The sequence below is a fragment of the Callospermophilus lateralis genome, chromosome 17 (genome assembly GCF_048772815.1).
Source record: "Callospermophilus lateralis isolate mCalLat2 chromosome 17, mCalLat2.hap1, whole genome shotgun sequence".
In the NCBI taxonomy this organism is placed as follows: Eukaryota; Metazoa; Chordata; class Mammalia; order Rodentia; family Sciuridae; genus Callospermophilus; species Callospermophilus lateralis.
Window position 1 is genome coordinate 38147308 of NC_135321.1, and position 23156 is coordinate 38170463.

The following is a 23156-nucleotide window of genomic DNA, read 5'->3' on the forward strand; positions in this document are numbered from 1 at the left end:
GGGCGGCGCCGGGGAGGCGGAGGCGGAGGCGGTGTCTCCCCGAGCTGCGCAGGCGTTGCTCGCACCTTGTTGATTAGTCAGTGCTGGGAGCGCTGCTATGGCGTTTCTCAGACCCGCGGCTCCTCCTCACACGCTCGAGGCGGAGGGAAGGAGGGGTAAGAGGAGGAGGAGGCGAGCGGGCGGCCGCCGCAGCTGCAGACCCGGGGCCAGAGAAGGAGGCGGAGCGGGAGCCGCCGCCGCCGCAGCTAGCCGGGCCGCCGCTGCCGCCCGCCGCCGCGGGGCTGCTCCGAGTCCTCTCCGGGCTTGAGGGCACGCGGGGCGACCCAGCCATGCCCCGCAGAGGCAGCTGAGCCAGGCGCCGGCCCCCTCCCTCCGGGCCACCTCAGTCGCCGCGCCCCCCGGCTGCCCGCGGCCAGAGCTGCCCGGCGCCTCCCGCGCGCCCCAGACCGCGAGCGCGAGCAGTGGCGGCCGCCGACGCTCGCTGGTGCCGGCGGCGGGGAAGCGCGGGACCAGAGGAGGCGGGGAAGATGGACACGGCGCCCTTGCTGGGCTGTAGCCTCAAGGATGTGAAGTGGAGCTCGGTGGCCGTGCCGCTGGACCTGCTGGTCAGCACTTACCGGCTGCCCCAGATCGCGCGGCTGGACAGCGGTGAGTCCTGGCCGGGGCGCAGGGCAGACGCGCGCAGACCGCCGTCTCGGCGCGGGTGTGCGCGCGTGTGCTCGTGAGGGTGGGACCGGTGGGGAGTGGGTTGCTCGCCCCAGCTCCCCCTCCAAGCGCGCTGGAGTTGGCCCGCGCGGCTGTCGCAGCCCTGGCGCGTTGCGATCAACTCTCCCCAGCAGCAGCCAGAGAGGGGAAATCAGAGCCCTTGCAGTGTAATTAAAAGGACGCCTTAAAAATAAAATAAAAAAATTAAATTAAATCAACATAGGGGAAACCTCTGCAGATAGTAATCATGGACGCTGTTCCTCCCCAGCCGCCTGCAAGAATTACTCAACCTGGGAAACCCTGAGGAGTTATCTTAGGCAACTTTCTTAGGAAAATAATTGCGCTCTGGGTGGCATCTTATTTTGGGTGCTCTCCCTGACGCCCCCGCCCCCATCCCCCTTCCTCAAGAAGCAGCAGATTAAAGAGGAAAAGCTCCTGGGTGACCAATGGAAGGGATCACGTTTCTCAAAGACCTTTTATTACAGCTTGTCTGTTTTGTTTAACCCAACTGAAAGTAATTTTGGGGCTGTGTGTAGAAAATGTCTTCAGCAGAAGTGTTGGTATGCTTAAGGTTAATTATTAGCTTAGTGCTTTTCTAGGCTAGAAGAAAATTTAAGTCACTGAAACATATATTGATTTGTAATCTTGAGTTCAGAACCAAGAAACGCGTGTCTTACCTGAAATTGACCACCAGCAACCAACCAAATATCCCCCAAATGTTGGCTCTGCGGTGTGAGATCTGCAAACAGATATGTAGATGTGCTACTATCAGGCAAGCAGGTTCCTTTCACTTTGAGAGTTGTGACACGTAAGGTGGCAGTTTATGTTGGGTTTTGTTTTCACCATAACTTCAATAGGTTTTGACTGTTTGCAGAAAGAAGCCTGCCCTGCTCTGGGGCATTCTGGCTCCAGGCAGGCAGGCAGGCAGATAGAGCTGTGACCACACACAGGCCAAGTCAAAATAGCACTAAGCAGAAAGATGTCATTTCCAGTCACAGGCTCTTATGTTATTCCTTGTTTTCTGGGGTTATGTGAGCCATATAAATGTCCAAAGAAATTTTTATTCCATTTTTTTAAAATCTGGGATTAGATTAGACATTTGAAGCACTGTTGTGAAAAATAAGGGCAAGAAAATTCATGAAAGCTGGAAAACAATCTTGGCATGGTTGCTTGATTGTTGATGGCAGTGGTGGACATTGGAAATAAACTGGGAGTTTTTAAACTAGTGATGAAATGCAAATGACAATAGCTGTTGAATCCAGGGGAAGACAGACTGTATGTTGAGGCATTTCTGTTTAGGGTGGGGGTAGAAAAGAGTTTTGTGCATTAAATATGCACTTGCAGGTCTGAATCTGCGTATGTATTCAGTGTTTTATTTATTCCTCCACTGTGTAAAATTGTAAATACTGGAAGGTTGTGAGACCTCAACTTTTGTGACCTTTCTTTTTATCTGCATGCTGCCAAAACTTCTTAATTAGGCAAGAAAGCATTGGTGCATGTGGTGTAAAAGTCACTCAAAAGCTTCATTAAAGCTTTTTGAAGCAAGCAAGTTTGAAGAGGCTGAGTACCAGTTTCAGACATAACTCTTAGTTTTCTTACCCACTTTCCTGTCCTCACCATTCATAAAAAGGATCTGAATCAGCAGTGTCCTCATCCCACACTTCTTTTTAAAATCAGAATGTGGGTTGTGAGTTTTAACACTGTGTCCTTTCAAGTCTTGGAATGGATTTTGACCATTATGTGTAATTCCAATTCTTTATTGTAAATTTCACTTCCTTTCTTATTATCACTTGAGAATCACCATGGCACATACAAACAAAGTCTTAGCCCAATACTGCTTTTTACCTTGTTTCTTTCACTTTAACAGTCCCTTCTCATTTACACACTCTTCCGTAGCATGGTTTTTAATAGCTACATAATATTATTTGGGATAGCTGAACCATAGAACTTAGTCCTCTCTTGTGGACATTGTTGCTTCAATTTTTGCTACTATAAATCATGATACAATGAACACTGCTGTACATAAACTCACTTTGTTTAGAATATATTCCTTCTTTGCTGAATGCTTATGAATTCTTTTTGAATCCTTGGCACACATTGTCACTGCTTTAGAGACTAAAGGTTATGCTCATTTACACTAACATGGGCATTGTAGGAGCACTGCTCTCTGCCAACATCATTATATATTAGAATTTTAAAATCTTTGCTAATTTGTTGAGCAATGTGTTATCTTAGCAATTTTATTTGTGTAGAGTTTGAAAGAGCCAATGATAGATTCTCTGCTTATTTTTGAACATGTTTCACAGCAGGGCTTAGAACAGGTTGAGGACATGTGGTCACATATTTAAATGTTATCAGGGAAATCTCAAGTTTCCTTGAGTCCTCATTCTGTGTATATTTTTTTGCCAGGTTTAGTACTGCAGGTACATTTTACACACACATACACGCCTACCTCATACTTAGATGTGAAAGGTAGTCATTTTCCAAATCACTTGCTTTAAAAAACACTAGAAAGAAATTGAAAAAAGTACCACGAGTTGACGTTATGCCGAGAGGAAACTTTTGGCTAATTTTAAGCTATCCTGAAAGAACATTTGAAATCTTTTTTCTTAACTTTATTATGGAGTGCCTATCAAATGCAGGTACATTTCTAGAAGCTTGATATATATTGCCTCTGATCCTCAGCAGCCCCATTTTAAGGACTTTGGAAACCTGAGATTCAGAGAAATTAAGTGAAGGACTCAGTTAGTAAAAGGAGTAGGATTTCCATAGGACTTTGTGCCTCCAAGACTGACCTCTTGGGCTCTGATATCTCTTTTTTCTAAGGTGGGAGTAGTTTTGGAGTAGGTCTGATGTCTGCTGTAAATAGCTTCACTGTCTCTCAGAGCTTGAGAACCGACAAGTCAATATTTTTAAAATAGTATAGACACAGAATTAAATGCTGGCATCATTCATCATATTTAGATGACTTTCTACCTCCCAGTGGAGTGGCTAAAGAGAAGCAGTGGGGAAGAAGAGAGGTTACAGAATCAGAAAGAAGTAAAGAAGTGGAATTTGGGGAATAGGGTATATGTGTATAGGAATTTATTGGGATGACTCCTTAGTACATTTGCTATTTTAAAAATATTAATTGCATCATATATTAAAAAAATCCAGTTCTCTGTATTAGGCATGTATGTCACTCCTAAAATGCCAATTAGATGGATGCATTCAATTTTACAGATCCAAAGTTGAAATTTTTCTTTGTATGCTAATATAAATACAAAATTAGTGAGCCTTTTTGAGTACTGTCCCATAAGTCTTCATGGAGAACCCAGAGAAAATACTCTTGTAGTTTTCCTTGGGAGATTTACTGGGATTATGTCTCATTAGCCAAGCTGAACTCCAGTCATTGAGGCCAGTAAGATCAAAAATTTATTTATTTTTTTAAATTAATAAATGTTTTTTTGTAGCCGTAGGGATCAAACCCAGGGCCTTACATTCACTGGGCAAGTGCCCTGTCACTGAGCTATATCCTTAGTCCTTAAATTTATTTTTTAACTGATACATGAAAACATAAAAATTATGTATGTTAGGGTAACGTGATGTTTCAACACACATGTTCACTGTATATTGTTGAATCCACATTAAACATATCTCCTTAAACATTAGTTATTTATTCTTGGTGATATTCCAACTGGTCATCAGTCTTGAAATTGTTGGCTATAGAACCAGGTTCAACAAATACGTTTAGGACTAAGAAGACAGAATATTAACCCCTGCTCCACCTGCAGCCATACTCACTCAGAACTGGGTTGGAGGAAAATTGCTCATTTTCTTTCTCATTATTTCATCTTGGAAAGGCTATGAAGGTCTAGAGTAATGTTCTTCTACCTATTTTGTTCCTTTAGCTCCTAAAAGATTCTGTGAAACTCTAAACACATTTTAAGTTTCTGAATTTTTTCCTCCTAAGTTTAAATAGTTGAGAAAGGTGTAATTTTTCAGAGTATTATAAATATTGACATTTTTAATTATATCATTTTTAAAAAACTTGGGTCTTACTCTAAAGATACATAGATAACTTCTTCATCACTTAAAAATAGTATCTTTGTCTCCATAAGTGCATATTTCCATCTGTTTTCCCTTGTATAAAATAGACTATCCCAATGCAACATATTTTTATGCTTGGAAGTACTTTATTGATCACTGTCATACTTTCTGTAACTAAAAAAGGTATATAAATTGAAGTCCAATACTTTGTATTTCTTTTGATCATTAGACAATTCATATTTAAACATTCCTGGGGTTTTGTTTTTTATTTAACAAAGAATTGGAAATTATCTGATATACAAAAGGTGATTTATTTGTTACCCAAATAGTGGACACTTTCTCCCACCAATATGTATTAGTACTTTTATTTTCTTTTTCTTTTTTGGTCCTTCTGAGATCTTTGCACCCCAGGGAATGCATTTCAGAAAGATCTGGGGAAAGGCTCGTTTTGTAAAGTTAGGGAAGGACCATTGTAAAGGGAAGGAAGGACAGCTTCCATCCATCACAGTCAGGGTCATCACAGGATGGTTGTCCCTCCCTCATAGTCACCATCCCAGGCAGATAAATTTTTAGACAAGAGTACATTTGGAAGTTGAGGATCTGGATACTGATTCTTTTATGGCTGTTAGGGCAAACCCCTTGGGAAGTATTGGCTCTTCTTCAGACTTGTATTCTGGTTTAGAGAATACTGGTGTAGCTCACTAATAGATGAGTTACCTGCCTGATTGTGGGTTGAAAGGAAAAGGAAGTCCCAGACTGTATGAATTGACAGGGAAAGGAAAAAAAGGAAGGTGGCACAAGTTGGAGATAGCTAAATAGGTAGGATTTCAGCAGTCTCTCCTTGCTAGCATTGTGGGGGAGTCAGATATGATTCCAAGCCCTGAGTGTGATGGGGCCCTGGGAATTCTGGTTTTTGTTTTGTGCTCCAGTGCGTCTACAGCTTTATCATTTATGTGCCTGGATACTGTAGAGGCTTAAGCACCTATAGATCTGAGACCCCAGGTGGCTATTTGCAAGTGTGGAAGGTCTTTGCAGATCTGTGTATTATCTTTGAAACTGATGACAGTTCTCGAAATCTACTCTGTGATTGATGTTATTTTATATATGTGTGTATGTATGTGTGCATATGTGTTCATTTTACTTTTCTTCAAAAATAACAAACAGTGTATAAGTCTTGCTCCAGGATAATATGTGCTTATTGTATGGCTTCATTTCCTCTGGTGTTCTGTATTTACAATACAGAGAGTATACACACCCAGGATAGGGAAGATGATGGTTTAAAGGATGCTGGATTTGGAACCAAGAGACCTGAGTTAGTTAGATACTGCCATTTATAGATAGGTGTTCTTGGTCAGATTTCTTTTTTCTTTCTTTCTGTCTGTCTCTCTCTCTCTCTCTCTCTGGTACTGGAGATTGAGTCCAGAACACTTTACCACTGAGCTGCATCCCCAGTCCTTTTCATTTTATTTATTTTGAGATAGGATTTCACTAAGTTGTCCAGGCTAGCCTTGAGCCTGTGATCCTACTGCCTCAGCCTCCTGAGTCACTGGGATTAAAGGTATGTGCCGCTGCACCTGACTTGGTCAGGTTTCTTAACACCTTTGGTGTGTAGGTTTCTCATGCAGAAAAAAAAAAAAAAAGAAAAAAAAAAAAGGATATTGTAGTTGTGAATGTAACTCATTATTATTCATTAATTTGTTTACTTGGTTACCTAGTGTTTATTAAGCCCTTACTACACGACAAGCTCTATTGTAGGTATTGGAGCTACAGTACTGTACAAATCAGACAAAAACCTCTGTCCTCATGGAACTTAGATTCTTGTGTATCTACTTATTTTATTAGATTTAATAGCATATATGAAATATGTGCATATATATATAATAGTGTGTATGAAATACACAACAGCATGCCTATGAGATTGGCATAGTGAAGTGCAGATCATTTGAAGGGGAGGCTTCAGAGTATATCATTTAGGCAACTGAAGTAAACTATAGAATAAATGGGTTTTATTATCTTTATACAGATAAATAAACAGAAAAATTCTCTGATTGACTTTATTTATTTCCTTTTGAGTCTTCAGGTTATTAGTTATCTGCAGTATATGAAAAGGAACAAAGTCTTTATCAGAAGTGTTATAAACTAATCCAAGATTGGGCTTGTGAGGGATTGAAGCAGGAAGTTAGGAAAAAACTTTTAAATCTGAGTGGACATATGAGTCTGACTAAATGGGACCAAAACAACGAATTGAGAAACTTGAATCTTTTTTTCCTTCTAGAATGTACCTGTTACTTTTATTGATTGATGGTCATTTTTTAGTAGACTTTTTTTTTTTATACTGGAGATTGAACTCAGGCACACTTGACCACTGAGCCACATCCCCAGCCCTTTTTTGTATTTTATGTACAGATAGGGTTTCACTAGTTGCTTAGCACTTCACCTTTGCTGAGGCTGGCTTTGAACTTGCCATCCTCCTGCCGCAGCCTCCTGAGCTTCTGGGATTACAAGCAGACACCACCGTGCCCAGCTTTTAGTATACTTAAAATTTTTTTTTTATTTGTTCTGTTTAGTTATACATGACAGTAGATGTATTTTGACATATCATACATACATGGAGTGTAACTTCTCATTTTTGTGGTTGTACATGATGTTTTTAGTATACTTGTACCTCTTCCAGTGCTCACCTATTCTTAATATTGGTTATGTCTAAAAACTATGAAGAAAGAATAGGAAGGGACATTGGGCAATGGACAGTTATAAACATTTAGACCCAAAAGACAGGATTGGCTATATATCCTTCAGTGTACTCGTTTTTTCCAAATAAGACAGCTGTTTTGAAACTCTTAATGTCAAATGAGTTTCCACATTGCCGGTAAAAATCTTTAGATGGTCGGTTCATCTGTGAAAGGAAAACTGGTTTGACTGTTGTGATCATCTGCATCATAGTTTAAAGAGGGAGTATTTTCATCTCTTTTGCTCATTGGCCACCTTATTGAAAGAGCAAGTTCTTGTGGACCAGCTTGTAAACTCGTTTATTTCTATTGAGATTCCTGAGGTATCTGTCTTTTCACTTACTGAGCTCCGGTTCTAGGAAGACTCGTAAACTCCCCTCTGGTCTTGAGCAGGACTTTCAATCTTAAGAACACCAGCTATTTGGATGCAACGTGAAAAATGATTCTCAACAACAGCTTCTTTAGGTACTATTTTGTCCTACTTAAAAATATATAAAATACTTGCTAAAAGTACTTGGAAATTCATGAGATCGATTTCCTTTAGAGGCCATTTTCACATGAAATGCCCCTACCCCCAAACTTCCCTACCCTACCCCTACTCCCAGTTTTACAAAAATGCTTATTTGAATTTCAGATTAAAGGTATCTAAAATTGTTTTTATTATTTCTCAGCGCCTAGCACAATGCCTGGCATGTAGGAGGCACTCAGTGCTAACATTTAGTAAATGAATGAGCAAATCTCAATATTAGCAACTATGAGGTTCAAGATACCTATATTACTAAAACTGTTTAGCTCAGCATGTCTGAAATAGAATTTTGCTTTTGTTCCATTTGAGGTAGTCATTGTATGCTTAAATTTATAAATCGGAACCAAAATGATAGGACCTAATTAATATTAGCAGCAGAAAAAATAAGACAGTATTAGACCATCATGGTTTGTAAAGTAATGATTCTTAGGACTATTATCAATATTTTAAATAAATTATTTCTGGAAATTGAAATTCATTTTCAGATTTTTTTGTCTTTCTTCTTAGATAAATAAGTCAGTTTTTCCCCCTGATATTAAGATGACTCTTTGATATCTTTCACGACCTTTGAAACTAGTCCCTGCAATAAAGAAAAGACCTGATTGGACATTCAGCTAACCATTTAACCATCATCTCCTCTAGGCAGGCTAGTGATTTTACTTCCTTTTTTTTTTTTTTCCTAGTTTTCTTAACAAGATTTTTCCATATTTTTAGATTGGTGCATTGTAGTCATACATAATGATGGGATTTGTTGTTACGTATTTGTACATGTACACAACATAACAGTATAATTTGACCAGTATCACTCCTCAGTATTTTCCCTTTCTCTCTCCCCTGTTCCCTTTCCCTGGTCCCTTTTCTTTCTTCTATTGATCAACTCTTGATTTTCATGAGACGCCCCCAACCTGCTTTCTTTGCCTTTTTCCTCTCTAGTTTCCACATACGAGCAAACATACAACTGGCTTTAACATAATATTTTTAAGTTTCATCCATCTTCCTGCAAATGACGTAATTTTATTTTTCTTAGGACTGAATAAAACTCCATTGTGTATGTATACCATATTTTCTGTATCCATTCATTCATTGGTGGACAACTAACTAGGCTGAATCCATTTAATTTGACTATTGTGAATTTTGCTGCCATAAACATAGATATGCATGTACAGTCATTTTACTTCTAAGCAAAGCAAGTCACTTGGTTCAAATGGTGTTATAAAACCACAACTACTAATTTGGTACAGTTGTCATCTTCCTAGAATAGCCCCAAGAATGACTTGAAATGAGAGTGTCTTAATTTCAAACTGTGAGTTTCCTTTTATGCCCCTGAAGGAGTATTACATTGTGGTAAAAGAAGGAAAAACTCTGGGTTGTGAATTGTGTTACCATTATGGGCAAGTTGTTTTAATTGATTCTGCTAATTGTTAACCCAGCTTGAAATATTTAAATACCACTTGGGCTTAATGCTTGTTTAATAAATACCAAGTTATTGAATTTAAAATGCAACACAAATTCCTTATAGGTATAAAGATATTTGTTCTGGATAATATTTAACATGTACGGAAAGTTGTTATGATTGGGCCAGGTTCTAGCACAGGATGATATAATTGTGAGCAGAGCTTATGTATATATCCTTGAGAAGATTTTAAACAAGTTAGGCTTTGTTATGTTTTGCTCAGCTATATTGAAATATCTAAAAATAACAGAAAAGGGTAAATGTTTGCATTCCTATTTTTAATCACATCTGTGATCTTGTAGGTAAAAGCACCAGTTATAACAGCCTATCATCCATTCATAAAAAGGTTAATGAAATGCCTGAGAAAACCTAGAACAACTTCAGTGCTTCTTTGGTACAGATTCTGCATTCCATGATTGATATTCCTTTTTTGGATTACTGTTCTTTTCCTTTGGTAACAGTGAACACATGAGGGGTGGGTGGAATCAAAGAACCAGCCTGTATCCATTCTATTGTCATTCCTGGTCCTCAGAAGTGTAGGCTCCCAGATCTTCAGTTTTAGTCTGTTTTAAGTCCCTATTGAAAGAGGATCCATTTTTACCTTTGGGCCACGAAATCATTCAAGCACCAAACCCAAGTTAAAAAACAAACAAACAAACAAACAAAAAAAACTTAATTAGTTGGAGAAAGAGCCAACGAGCACATGGCAGAGAGAACCTGAGAAGATTTAAATTACCTACTTAAAAATACCAAGGAACAGAAAGCCAAGTCACACCATGTTTTATAAGAAATGTTGCTCTTATTTTGGGGTTTAGTTTGGTCCCATGTTTTGGCCAGTTAAGAGAGTAAGGTTGCCATTGAGAGTAGATAGGATTAGAAGTTTTCCTAAGCTCATCACATCCATATAGACCAGTGAAGGTGAACTTTAGTGTGCATAACAGGGGTAACACACACACACATGTGCACACACACAGAGACAAAATGTGGTTTATACAACATGGAAATTTCTTTTTCATATAAAAGAAGCCCTGAGGTATGTAGTCCAGGACTTCAGAATCAAGGACCTAGGCTTGTGTGTTTTGCTCTGATATCCTGAGCAAGTAGTTTTCACTCTCAGGGTCACTTCATGGTTCTGAAGAGCTGCTGGAGATCTAGCTATCATGTCTGCATCCCAGACAGCAAGTAAGGCAAAACATGTTTTACCCCTAGTCTTGCACAACCCTTCACTTAGATCTCATTGGTCAGGACTTAAGTACTCTGTCCAGGATTACTGGAAGGCAGGGAACTGTAGTCCTAACGAGTCATGATGCCCAGGGGTTCCTATGGCAGAAGAAGTGGTGAATGTTGGGTATTAGGAACTGCTTTAGCAACCTGGGCCACTCAGATTGTTGCTTTGTGCTCTATCTTCCCATTTTCCCTCTTTCTCAAAAACACTATTAAAATAGCCACGTGTTGGGCCTCAGCCTCTTGACACCTCCCTTGCCCAGGTTCTTCCTCAGCAAAAATGGTATGATCTTCTTGCCCTGACCTCCTCCTCTTTTCATCCTTGAGCATCAACTGTAGCTTCCAAGTGGTTCTGTATTTAAGAAGCCTGTTATTAGAGATGAAGTGCTTTATAAAAAGTAAGGCATGAAAGCTACTTGTAAGGAGTCGCAGTGATAGAGGCACAACACCTCACTGTCTTTTTCCTGTGATTTGCATACTTGTCAACATTTTTCTCTCTGATTTCCATACACAATGAAACCGCTGTTCAGTTTTTAAAGATGCTCCCCACCCCCACCACTCTATTCCTTTTGCCAGGGTCTTCGTGTTTGTGTATAAAACAATATTTTCTGTTTTCACCCCAGTGTTATCATTATAGAAACTTTGAAAAATATATAGAAAAAATAAATATGAAATTGATTATCTGTTTTTAATTCCAGAGCACGTATAGCTTATTATATAAGCATTGTTTGTTGTTATGCAGGCATGGAAAATATATGTAAAAGTGGAACCAAACTGTATGAAACTACTTCTTGAATTTTACATTGGCTTACGAACAAGTTTCTTCATTATTATTATTAGAAAATAAAATTTTTATCACTAAATGGGATTCTGTTATTAACAATAAACTATTATTTCCTTGACTGTTTTCCAGTTGTGAGACATGAGATTTTGAGTGTCCTGGTTTTGATAATATCTTCCTACTTAAATTTGTCAGTTTGATATTATTTCATGATTTGGGGTTCGTAAAAGGGGGAGTTTTGTTATTTTTAGATGGTGGATGGACATCACTAACTTGCATCCAGGTAAGTTGGGACCATCAGCAGTGAGTAAGTAAGCACATCACTCTGTACATCCTTGAGTATCATAGTTGTTTCTTAGTATTTGATAATTTAAGAAATTGCCACTTTTTTCTATTTTATTTCTTTGGTTACTAATAGAATAACTTCAGTAATATGTTTTTGTTTGTTACATTTCCTGATCTCTTTGTTCAGTTTTCTTTGGTAGCATGATTAAAAAAAAAAAAAATCCTAATGCACTTTGTTCTCTGAGGATCAAACCCAGGGCCTTCCTCACACATGCCAGCCAAGTGCTCTACCACTGAGCTACAACCCCAGCCCCTGAATTCTTTTTTTATGTAATCTCTAACATACCCTGAAGTGCTGTGTGTGGGACAGTTAAATGAGACAGACTAGAGCAACTTCACAGTGTATTGAAGCTTAGAAATTGAGTCTTGACTCTAGTAGATAAATAATAGAAATCCTGAGATCATTTCAAGACCCATAGGAGCAAATGTGATGATTCAGATGTCATTTCATTTCTTCTGTTGAATAACAGTGCAAGTGTTGAGTTCACTGCAGTGATTAGGTAGGGAGACAGGTATGGAAGGAAGAGACCAGTTTAATTCTCTCTGTATGTAAAGCCAGTGATTGATGGGAAATAAAATACGTTATCAGTCTGCCAATTTAGCACCTAAAGACTCTATAAATAGTTATATTTATCAGTGTCGAGGTGACAGTTGCTGAAAGTGAGATATAAGATAACTTTCAGGGTATCTTCTAGTGCCAAAGAAAAAGCCTCAAATTAACTTCCCAGTAAGTAGATCAGGTAACTTGTGAGTTGTGCTTGCTCAAACTCCCAGTCTCTCTCCTTTTTCTTTGACACCACTGAAAGATATTTATCTGAGTAGAGAGCATACAGGTGAAAAACACTGCGTCATATCAGAGGAGAGTTCCAGGCTAACTGGCGGCTAGAAGAGATGGAAGGAGATTGTGCACTAATTATAATCCACCTAATTGTTTTAAGTGTCAAATAAAACAAAACTATTGTATTCCCTATGAAGCATAATGTATTCCCTATGAAGAATATGGATATAGAAACATATAAACAGTGACGTAATCGAAGTCCCCACCATCTTAAGATAAGCACTATCTAACATTTTGATGCATTCCTTACTCATACACATACATATTTAAACTTTTACATAAATGAGTCATTTTAACTATTTTAAAAACGTCTCTCTCCCCTCATATCAAACCCTTCCCTCCCCCGACCATCCTGCCTACCCACATAATCTACTTCAACAATCAGCACATAGTTCTCCTATTTCCTCTGTATTTATTTTACATTGGCATTTCATATGTGTAAAGAGACACCTACAGAATTCTATTATTATTAAATAAAATTGGATTGTATTACAAATACTTTTTGGATTCTCATGTCACTCATGGGAATCTTTGTAAATCATCTGGTATCATACATACTCATTTTTTAACAATTGCATTAATACTCTGTAACGTAGAAATGCTCATTCTTTTGTTTCTAGTTATTGACTTTTGTTGAGTTATACCTCCTTAAACTTCACCATATATAATGTTATTAATTTGTTCATTGTTACCCTAGAATTTTCATTTTCTAGCTAATATTGTTAACTTCTCCCCCAAACCATCTTTGATGGCATTGCCTTCCTGATTCTTTTAATCCCATATGCAAAATCAAGTTTTTTTTAAATCTCATGTCCCATTCAAAATTCAGTTTACAGAGTGTAATTAATTACCAAGATGTAATCTAAAAAGTCCATAACAATTCTCATTTGTTTTAAGAAATATGAAAATACTGTATCTTCAAAATTTGTGTCAAGCACAGTTATTATATACACACATACATATGTATGTCAGCTTAATGGTTATGAAGTGAGATCTTATTGCTTATTGTTATTTTGCATATAGCTATTAGTAACATTTTGCTGCTTTTTAAGAATCGAATTAAAATCATGTTCTTTGTTTTTTCTATTGTTGGCTTGTTCTCATCAGTTTCTAGATGCTATTTGTATATTATGGAGATATTTCCCCTTGTTTACATTTATTTTGTTTATTCGTTTTATTTATGTTGTATTTTTCCATTTAAGATTTTTAAATTTTCTTGTGGATAAAGTTTCTTTTTCCTGTTTTCAGTCTTGGTTAAGAAGAATCTCCTTTCTCTTAGATTGTACGTGTAGTATTTTAGAATGTCTAGGAAGATTTACAACTTTTTTTTAATTTGTCTTTAGTCCATCTGGAATTAATTAATTTTTGCATATGATGCAAGCTTTGTATTTTCTTGCAGGCTGCTGTTGTGCCCTCCCATTTATTCAAAAGTCTGTTACTGCTGATATGAACTATCTTTGTCAAATTTATTTTGCTCTTTAACAGTAGAAAAATAGACTTGAGCCACACCTGTCTTTCTGGGATATGCTTTTGGCTGTGTTCTAATAACACATAAGGTTAGTGAAGTCTTAAAACAATTCTTTTTTTAAATTTTTTAAAATTTTAGGTAGACACAATACCTTTATTTTACTTATTTATTCATTTTTATGTGGTGCTGAGGATTGAACCTAGTGCCTCACATATGCCAGATGAGTATGCCACCACTGAGCCACAACCCCAGCCCCTGAAAACAATTCTTTTGTTCCCCAAAGAAGGGAAGTTATAGCTAGAACTGCCCCTTGTCTTGATTTACTCTTTTTTTTCTAGTGGCCATGGGAGACCCATGGTCTGTTTTTTAAAGAAAAATTAAATTCCTTTTGAAGCAGAGCTACCCTGGTGAGATTTAGAAGTGATAGTAACTTGTTAAATGCCTTCTAGAAGCATAGTCCAGATGCTTTGGCAAAAAGTTTTCTCCAGGGAAGAATTTGTTTTAAAATTGATACTTTATTAAGCTGTTATACTTAGTGTGTGTGTGTGTGTGTGTGTGTGTGTGTGTGTGTGTATGGGGGGAGAGATTCAGAATTTAAGAAGGATTTGCAAGTCATACTTGATTTTAGGTTACTTAAAAGTGTATTTCCCCATTATTTTTCTATGAGGTACACATTTCATGCACTATTCTTAATAAATGTGTCAATTGCTTTAAAATCCCATAATGACCTGTTATCTACTTTTGAAGACTTAAGTTTCTCTTACATTTTGTTTACCTCTTCCAAACTCTTTGATAGCATTGTCTTCCTGATTCCTTTTAATCTTACACATAAGGACCAGAATTAAAACTTTCTAGAAAAAATGTAGGGCAATGTGGACTGTCAGTCTTAATTTCAAAACCCAGAGTGTGTGCATAAATAGACGAATGAGAGGAGAACACATAGATTCTTTTTTGAGACTTTGTGTACAACGTGATCCTTGTGTAAAATTACAACTGAACCTCAATCCTGGATCCCCTGAGGAACTTTATCAGGTTGGAATAGAGGGTATTATTTTTATTTTTTTTATAAGTTTTATTCTCTTCTTAGATTTGTCTGAGAACAGGGATCCCGTCTTCTCTTTCTGTTGTAGGTTCCACAGGTCTGGTACTATGCCCCCCCAGAGGGATCAGAAATCTTGTCTGACTGTTCCACAGTGTTATCAGGATACTCTGGCTTACACACAGGTTTGCACATGCTCTGTTCTTCCCCTTGACCTAGTAGCAGGTTCTGGGCAAGGAAAGAAGTAATGAATCTAGCCACCACTTCTTGCTGCTTTAGCTCTAGGGACTTAGCTTCTTTCTAAGACTTTTAGTTTTCAAAGTATCTCAAATTTAGAAGAAACTCATAGACAAGAGTATTTTTTTTAAAAAAACTTACTGATGGATGGAAAGAAGTTGAGACATTGAGGGTGGGGAAGCCAGCAGTGTTAAAATTTTGCTGGTAGATCATTGAGATTTGACTACCATTTAATCAAAAGCATCCTAAATACATGAATTATGGTCCATTCATGGGATATCTTTGAGCCAAATAATCCTATGCACAAAGCAAACAAGTGAGACAAGGAGTATTAGTGAATGTCCCAGTACAAGATGGGAGATGATCTAAACTGAAAGTCAAGGAATATTCCCTGAAACATCCATCTCTAATGAAGAACGCTACAGTTTGCATCTGGAACATCCCTCAAAGGCTCATGCATTAAAGGTGGATCCTCATCTTGGCACAGTTGGGAGATGGCAGAAACATGAGAAGAGAGGCCTCAGAAGAAGTCTTCAGGTCATTGGGTCTGTGCCCTTGGAGGGGGATTTGGGACCCTGGTCTCTTCCTTTTTCTCTTTTTTGATTTCTGCCCACAAAGTGAATGGTTTTACTCTTGTCATGTGCTTCTGCTATGATGTGCTCACAGGCCCCCAAATGCAATAGGGTCAACTAGTTATGGACTGGAACCTCCCAAATTATAAGCCAAAGTAAACATTTTACCTGTATGAATTGATTTTCTCAGGTGTTCGTTACAGTGAGCGAAGGCTGACTTTCTAGTGCTGCCGGGTTACTCATGAAGCAACATGATGCATTCCTTACTCGCAGATTAGGTTAGGTTCTTTGTTGTATAAAAACATGTTATGTTTTTCTGTGCTACATTTTCCAAATTCAAAGAATAACTTAGTTTTGTGTCTGCAGTAATTTGACCCCTCTAAAGGCTGGGATTGTGTCTTTCATGTTTGTCTCAAGTGTCCCCGGGACCCAAGATGGTTTTCAAATTGCATTACCTTGAGGATAGGAAGGGCAGCAGAATAGAATAGACAATATAATTGATGTATGTACATTCCATGTATGTATTATATGTCAAAATGCATTCTACTGTCATATATGACTAAAAAATAAATAAAAATTTTTAAAAAAAGGAATAGGACCGAAAAAAAACCAAAAAAAAAAAAAACAAATTGCATTACTTTGGCAACATGTAGGTGTTCAGTAGAGCCTTAAAGGCTTTATTTGAGGGGTGAGGGCACGATATACAGTATACAAACACAAATAGTGTAGTGGGTTGAATGGTTGTGTGTGTCTCCTTGCCCCCGCTGCCCAAGGAGATGTCCATGTACAAATCCCTGGAACCTGTGAATGTCACTTTATTTGGAAAAAGTCTTTGCAGATGTAACTAACAGACTTGAAGTGAGATTATTCTGGATTCCCTGAGTGGACTGTAAATCCATGGCAGGTGTCTTTTTATAAGAGAAGGGCAGAGGGAGATCTGAGATAGGAATAGGCAGTGTGACCGGGGAGGCAGAGATTGGAGTGGTGCAGCTCTAAGCTGAGGTTTACCTGGAGTCATCAGAAGCCCAAAGAAGCAGGGAACAAAGCGTAGCCCTGCCGACAGCTTGATTTGGGACTTTGGGCCTCCAGAACTGGGAGAGAATACATTTCTATTGTTTTTAGCTACTTATTATGTGTTCATTTATTATATCACCCACAGGAAACTACTGCACAAACACACACACACATACACACACACACACACACACACACACACACACATTTTGCTAGCCTATAATTAAGTAAAATGCCATATTTTTTGAAAAATGGAAGTTATAAATATAGAACTACATCCTCTAGATTAAAAAATGAAAAGTTTCTCTTAGCATCCATCAATAGGCTGATGGATAAGTGGGAGTGTGGTATGTGGTTTCACAATGCCGTTCATTTAGAACAACGGAACATGAGCTTGCTGTCTCAGAAGCACAGTACCAAGAACTAGGAACATAGAAAGACAAATAAACAGTCCTGATTCTCAAGGAGTTCATAAGCCCAGATTCTTAGACAGTTATCATGTGATAAGCAAGGAAATGCTCCATCCTATAGGTCAGTTAACCTTGCCAAGGATTCTTGGGGCAGTTTTTTACAGAAAATGTTAATTGACTACTGAGTTGGTCATTCAAGTTCGAGTACAAATAGAATTTTCTGGGTTTGGAAGAGGGAGAATGGTATTCCCAACAGAGGTTTGGAATATCCAGAACAAGGGAATGTGGGGGTGGAAATAGGGAATGAGGCCCAAAAGGCAGTTAGAAGCAGATTTTGTAGAGCCATAGAATACTGAAGATTGACCTTTATTCCATGGCTACACTGGTAGCCCTTAACCTTTGGTCCCCTTCCAGGATACAAATAACAGAATGTTCTAACAGAATAGATCACAACAGAATCCACTGGGTACCAAATTTTTATAAACTCCAGTATAAAAATTAATAAATAACAAACCTTACAATGATACATATTCTAATAATATATAAGCTACTCATATCAGTAGCAGTCTCAGGAGAGGCTTGATGTGGAATCTTGGACTATGTATCCATCCTTCCCCAGCCCATGATAAACCTCATGTTTCTGTCCTCATCAAGAAAACAAGTCAGAATGTGAGTGTGTATCAGGCTTTCATGGAGAAACTTGAATCTGTTTTCATATTAAGAATGAATTATTTCGGGCTGGGGCTCTAGCTCAGTGGTAGAACGCCTGTTTAGCACGAGTGAGGCACTGGGTTCAACCCTTAGCACCACATAAAAATAAAAATAAAATAAAGGTAATGTGTCCATCTACAACTACAAAAAAATATTTTTAAAAAGTGAATCATTTCACATATTTTAGTATTTTACTAAAAGCAGTATTGAGCAATGCGTTCTATAGGTAGCCGGCTCACAGCGCTGCCGGTGAAGGTGAGTATGCCGGTAAATGGCTCATCTTTGTTCCCAGGCACATGGCACACTGTCCACTTACAGGGATGCTCCTCAGATGTTCATTTAAACAGTCAGAAAATGTTGAAGGCCTTTAAATATGGGAAAGGCCTAGGTTTATTTTTTACAAGGATCACTCTAGTGTCCTTTCGGAAGATCATTTAGAATAGAGAAAGGTTAGAATAAGAAAGACAGTGTTTGGAAGCTATAGGATTATAATCAAGGAGAAGGATGGCCTCTAGCCAAAACTAAATGTAGGAATGTAGAAGAGGAGGAGCTATGTGAAGGAGAGATTTCCAGGACTGATGATTGGATATGGATATAACAAAGAAGGAAGCATCAACTAGTGCTGAGGTGACCAGGTTAGGAGCCAGTGCCCTTATCAGAAATAAGAACACACATGGAAAAGCAGGTTGCAGGGAAGTGTATAGTCAAGGTAGGCCAGGTTTGGCACTGTAATGACTCTAAAATGTCAGTTTTTTAAAACAACAAAGGTTAGGCCTGGGATGTAGCTTCTTGTTCAGCATGCACAATTTTTCAGTTTGATCCTCACCCCTATAAATACATTAATTTTAAAAAAAACAGTAAAGATTTATTCTCTTCTTGTACTATATGTTCATCACTGGTTGGCTGGGGGGATGGAGAGTGTCTCTGCCCTCTGTCGCCCTTCTTCCCACCCATAACTGCGCATTCATCCATGTTTACTGAGGAAGGAGAAGGATTGGATATCATGGCAAATGATCCACTGGCCCCTTAAGATGCTGATCCATAATGGCGGGGGTGGGGGGCATGGGAAAAATGGAGGAAATTTGGGCAAAGGGGAGGAGAAGGGGGGAGGGGTTATGGGAACAGGAAAGATGGTGGAATGAGATGGACATCATTACCCTAGGCACATCATTACCATATGTGTGTATGACTGCACATATGGTGCAACACTACATCGTGAACAACCAGAAAAATGAAAAGTTGTGCTGCGATTGTGTACAATGAATCAAAATGCATTCTGCTGTCATATCTACCTAGTTAGAAAAAGTAAGTTAATTAATTTTTTTTAATGCTGCCTAAAAGTGGTGCTCTTCAGATCTCCCTTACATGTGGTTGTTGGTGGAGAGTTCCCTATCCACACCTACTTTATGAATCCACTGACTACTATGGTGACACGTGTGGGAAGGTGGCATAATATATGGATATGTTGAGGTATTGAAAGAGAATTCTTTCCAGAAGGAGTTAGAAATCTTGCATCTTGAGAGAATTCAGGGCTAGAGAAATAGTGTTGGGAGATCGGTGTCATAGTTATAAATCAAGTGAATAACATTAGGGATTAGAGCCAGTGCTATTGATGGGAAAAGGTCAAGATTAATAAGTTTGTGGTTACAAATGTTGCAGCCCTTAAACCATATATATATATTTTTAAGCAGCTAATTATAACTTAAATTTTATTTAATGGTTACCATAAAGGTTCAATTAATTACTTAAATAGAATTTAACTTTTTTTAAGACTAAATTTGCTGACTTGCATTTAGTAGTTTAAAAGGTGGTCCTTAGATTTTGCAGTAGGATTTCTTCCAGTTCTCTGACCCAGCAGGCAAGAAAACATATTGCGTAGAATAGCCATTGTAGTTGAAACAGAAGATCAGTTATAAGTTGATTGATGCCAAAGTTGCTGAGTACTCTGAAAATTAGCATACCTTTAAATTTTTTTTCTGACTGTGCCTCAGACAGCAGGATCAGCTCAGCCTTGCTGTAATGATGTTCTTTTTATAGCTTCAATTACTGGCAAAGGGAGGTAGTTAATAACAGTTTTCCCCATACGGAAGGAGACTTATGTTTTCTGTTCTTCATTCTCTTTAAAGGGTCTTAGACTTTTGCCAGCCTGTCCTCAATGCATCTATACCAAAATTACTCACTTTTCAAATGTTTCGCGTGGACTTCAGTGATTATCCAAAATAAACTCTCTTCTCTCCGTGATTGTATATGTATCATTAAAAATGAAAACCTGGTTTAATGCATGCCTTCATTCTCTTTGTTGAAGATTTTGCAGCATAATAATAGCAGGAATGGTACAAATGGTAATTCTTGTTTTCCTGGTCAAGACAACATTAAATTTCTTTCTTTCTTTTTTTTTTTTTTTTATATTTTTGATAGTACTAAACCATCCATGCATTGTTATTATTTTTATTACTACTTTCTAAATAGGAAGCTAGTTTTAACTTCTTGACACAGGCATGTAAAACTAGTAACTGTTTCATATTCTACAAATAAAGCCAGGGATGTTTACTCCTGGATGATAATTATAGTTAGGTTTGCTGAGAATTAATAATGGTGCTGGCTCTTGCACATCACTTTATATACATTGTCTCATTTACTCCTCATAATACCCTTGGCAGAAGAAGAATATGCTCAAGGTCAGGGAGTGGACAAGTGGCAGCCAGCAGCCAGAGGCAGTTTTAACGCCTCTCCCAAGTCTCCAAACATCCAAGAGTCTTTCCCCATGTGCCTTGCACATTACAAAGCAACAACATCGTTTGTCAACCATCTTTATTTTTTGGACAGATTACTAATCCTTTTTTTAAAAAAAATTCTTTATTTTATGTGGTGCTGAGTATCGAACCCAGTGCCTCACACATTAGGCAGGCACGGTACCACTGAGCCCCAGCCCCTCCCCCTCAACCATCATTTTTAAAAAAGTGAACCTCTTAGGCACAGATACCAAGGATAGACCCGATCCCACTAACTGAAGTAAAGAGAGCACAAGGCCCTCTCAGAATTGTTTCTAGAGGACAAGAACTAAAGTGTGGACCCTGGAGATTCCTAACTGAGGTGGGTTTCTTATTTGAAATGCTCTTGTCTTCCCCCACCCTAATCTTACCAGCAATAGGGGTGGGAGGTGACATATAACAGCAAAATAAGAATGGTTTGTTTTTCTCTCTTGACTTTTAAAACACTTATCCCCAAATTGTCCACAGTTGTTCATATATATACACACATACACATATACACACACACACACACACATTATATATATGATATTTCTGCACATAAACCCTTGTGTATAGTAATGCGCTTTATTTACCTTGGAATAGGACTTGAAGAAACTGCATCCTTCTTTTGAGTATACCTCTGCTTCTGGTGTTCAGATCCCTAGTCAGACCTTCCCCAGGGCCGGGGTGTCTGACACTCCATGGGACTTGGACATGGGACAAATCACCAGGCAACAAAATAAAATTGCGGATATTAGTACGAATGGAAAGAAACATGCTATTTATTTTAACTTTATTGTTTTACATTAAAATCTTCAGTTTATTAGACAAGTAATGATTATTTTTGTGGGGGTGTAGTTTGTGGGTAAGGTGATAGTGCCCTGGAATAGGAGTGAGAGGTTTCTCCAGTTCACACAAATCTGTTGTCACTTGGTTCAAGTCATCCCCCACCCCCTTCCCACAAACAGCAATGAGTTTACCTTGAATCAGAGTTGGTACCTATGGCTCATGGGCCAAATCTGGCCTGCTGCCTGGTGAAGTAAAATTTTATTAGAAAATAGCACGCCATTGGTTCACATACTGTCTACAGCAGCTTTTGTACTATAATAGCTGAAGTGAATAGACGTGACAGAAATTGTGTAACCGCCCCCCCCACCCAAGCCTAAAGTCTTGACTGTCTTGCACTTAACAGAAGTGCACCAATCTTCATCTTAAACCATCTGTTTTTAACCAGTGTCCTTGAAGACCAGTGTTCATTTACATGGATGAAAGTTAGATGTTTGTAAACCTGCAAAGTTAACCAGTGTGGATTTAAATGAGACTCATGTATGCTCATTAATAAATGAACTCAAAGAAAATGGGGCAAGAGAGATCCCAGAATAAAACTCTTTAGAAATACAGTATGGCAATTCCTTATTATCTGTGTCCTTATTATCTGTGAAATAGCATAATTTTCATCCCAGACCAGGCTCTCTGGTGACTTCTCACAGTATTCTTAGCTGTTACAAACTAAATTATTCAATGTAACCCTACAGAGCATAGAGCCAGAAAGCCAAAACCACTCCAGTAATAACATAAAATGAATTTCAACAACAGAACTTCAAATTATGTGGTTTCTTGGGTCATCCATAGTACATCCTTTCATTAGTGTGACTAAAAGCTGTCTGTAGAAGTAAATTGTGAACATGCTTGTGATAGGTAAGGTCTTAGAGATTTTTAAATTTAGCACTTTATGTTTTACTATTAGAGTTACATCATTTTTTAACAACTGTTCTAGTAGATTTGAAAGATTTAAGAAGGAAAATTGAATTTGATACCAATCAAGAGAGATAATTATTCATCATTTATTGCTTTTCTGTGAAACAAATATGGTACAGTTTTCTAGATGGTGCCATTGTATTGATGTAAGAAAAGAAAAAGTTGCATTATGTCTGTTTCCAGCTCAGTGGTTGAGTGCATGTTTAGCATGCGTGAGACAGGATTCAAGCTCTAGCACCAAAAAAAAAAAAAAAAAAAGTCTGTATTTGTGAGGCTTAACTTTTCTACAAAGCCAAGGAAATTTGTTTATAATATGGAGTGAGGGAGTTCATATCAGATATCAATAAGACCATTATTTAGCATTTGTTTGATGAGTGTTTTGTTTAATAAGCTTCTAAATATACAAAGATGAAATTTGAAAACAATTTAGTTGAATACTTTTATATAGGTAAGTTAACTGATACTTTGTTTTATATATATATATATATACACACACACACACACACACACACACACATACATACATACACATATATATGTGCGTGCACACACACAAAAGTATGT

The 23156-nt window shown here is 38.1% G+C and overlaps 1 protein-coding gene across 2 annotated transcripts in view; it reads left to right on the plus strand.

Moving 5' to 3' along the window:
* The first annotated feature begins 448 nt into the window (after positions 1 to 448).
* Positions 449 to 23156, plus strand: part of Garem1 (GRB2 associated regulator of MAPK1 subtype 1) — a 182274-nt gene continuing 159566 nt past the window's right edge. For both annotated transcript variants that reach the window (XM_076837081.2, XM_076837082.2), the window contains exon 1: positions 449 to 648. In XM_076837081.2, coding sequence (XP_076693196.2) covers positions 528 to 648 — 121 coding nt within the window. In that variant the 5' untranslated portion in view covers positions 449 to 527. The remainder of the gene's footprint in view (positions 649 to 23156) is intronic.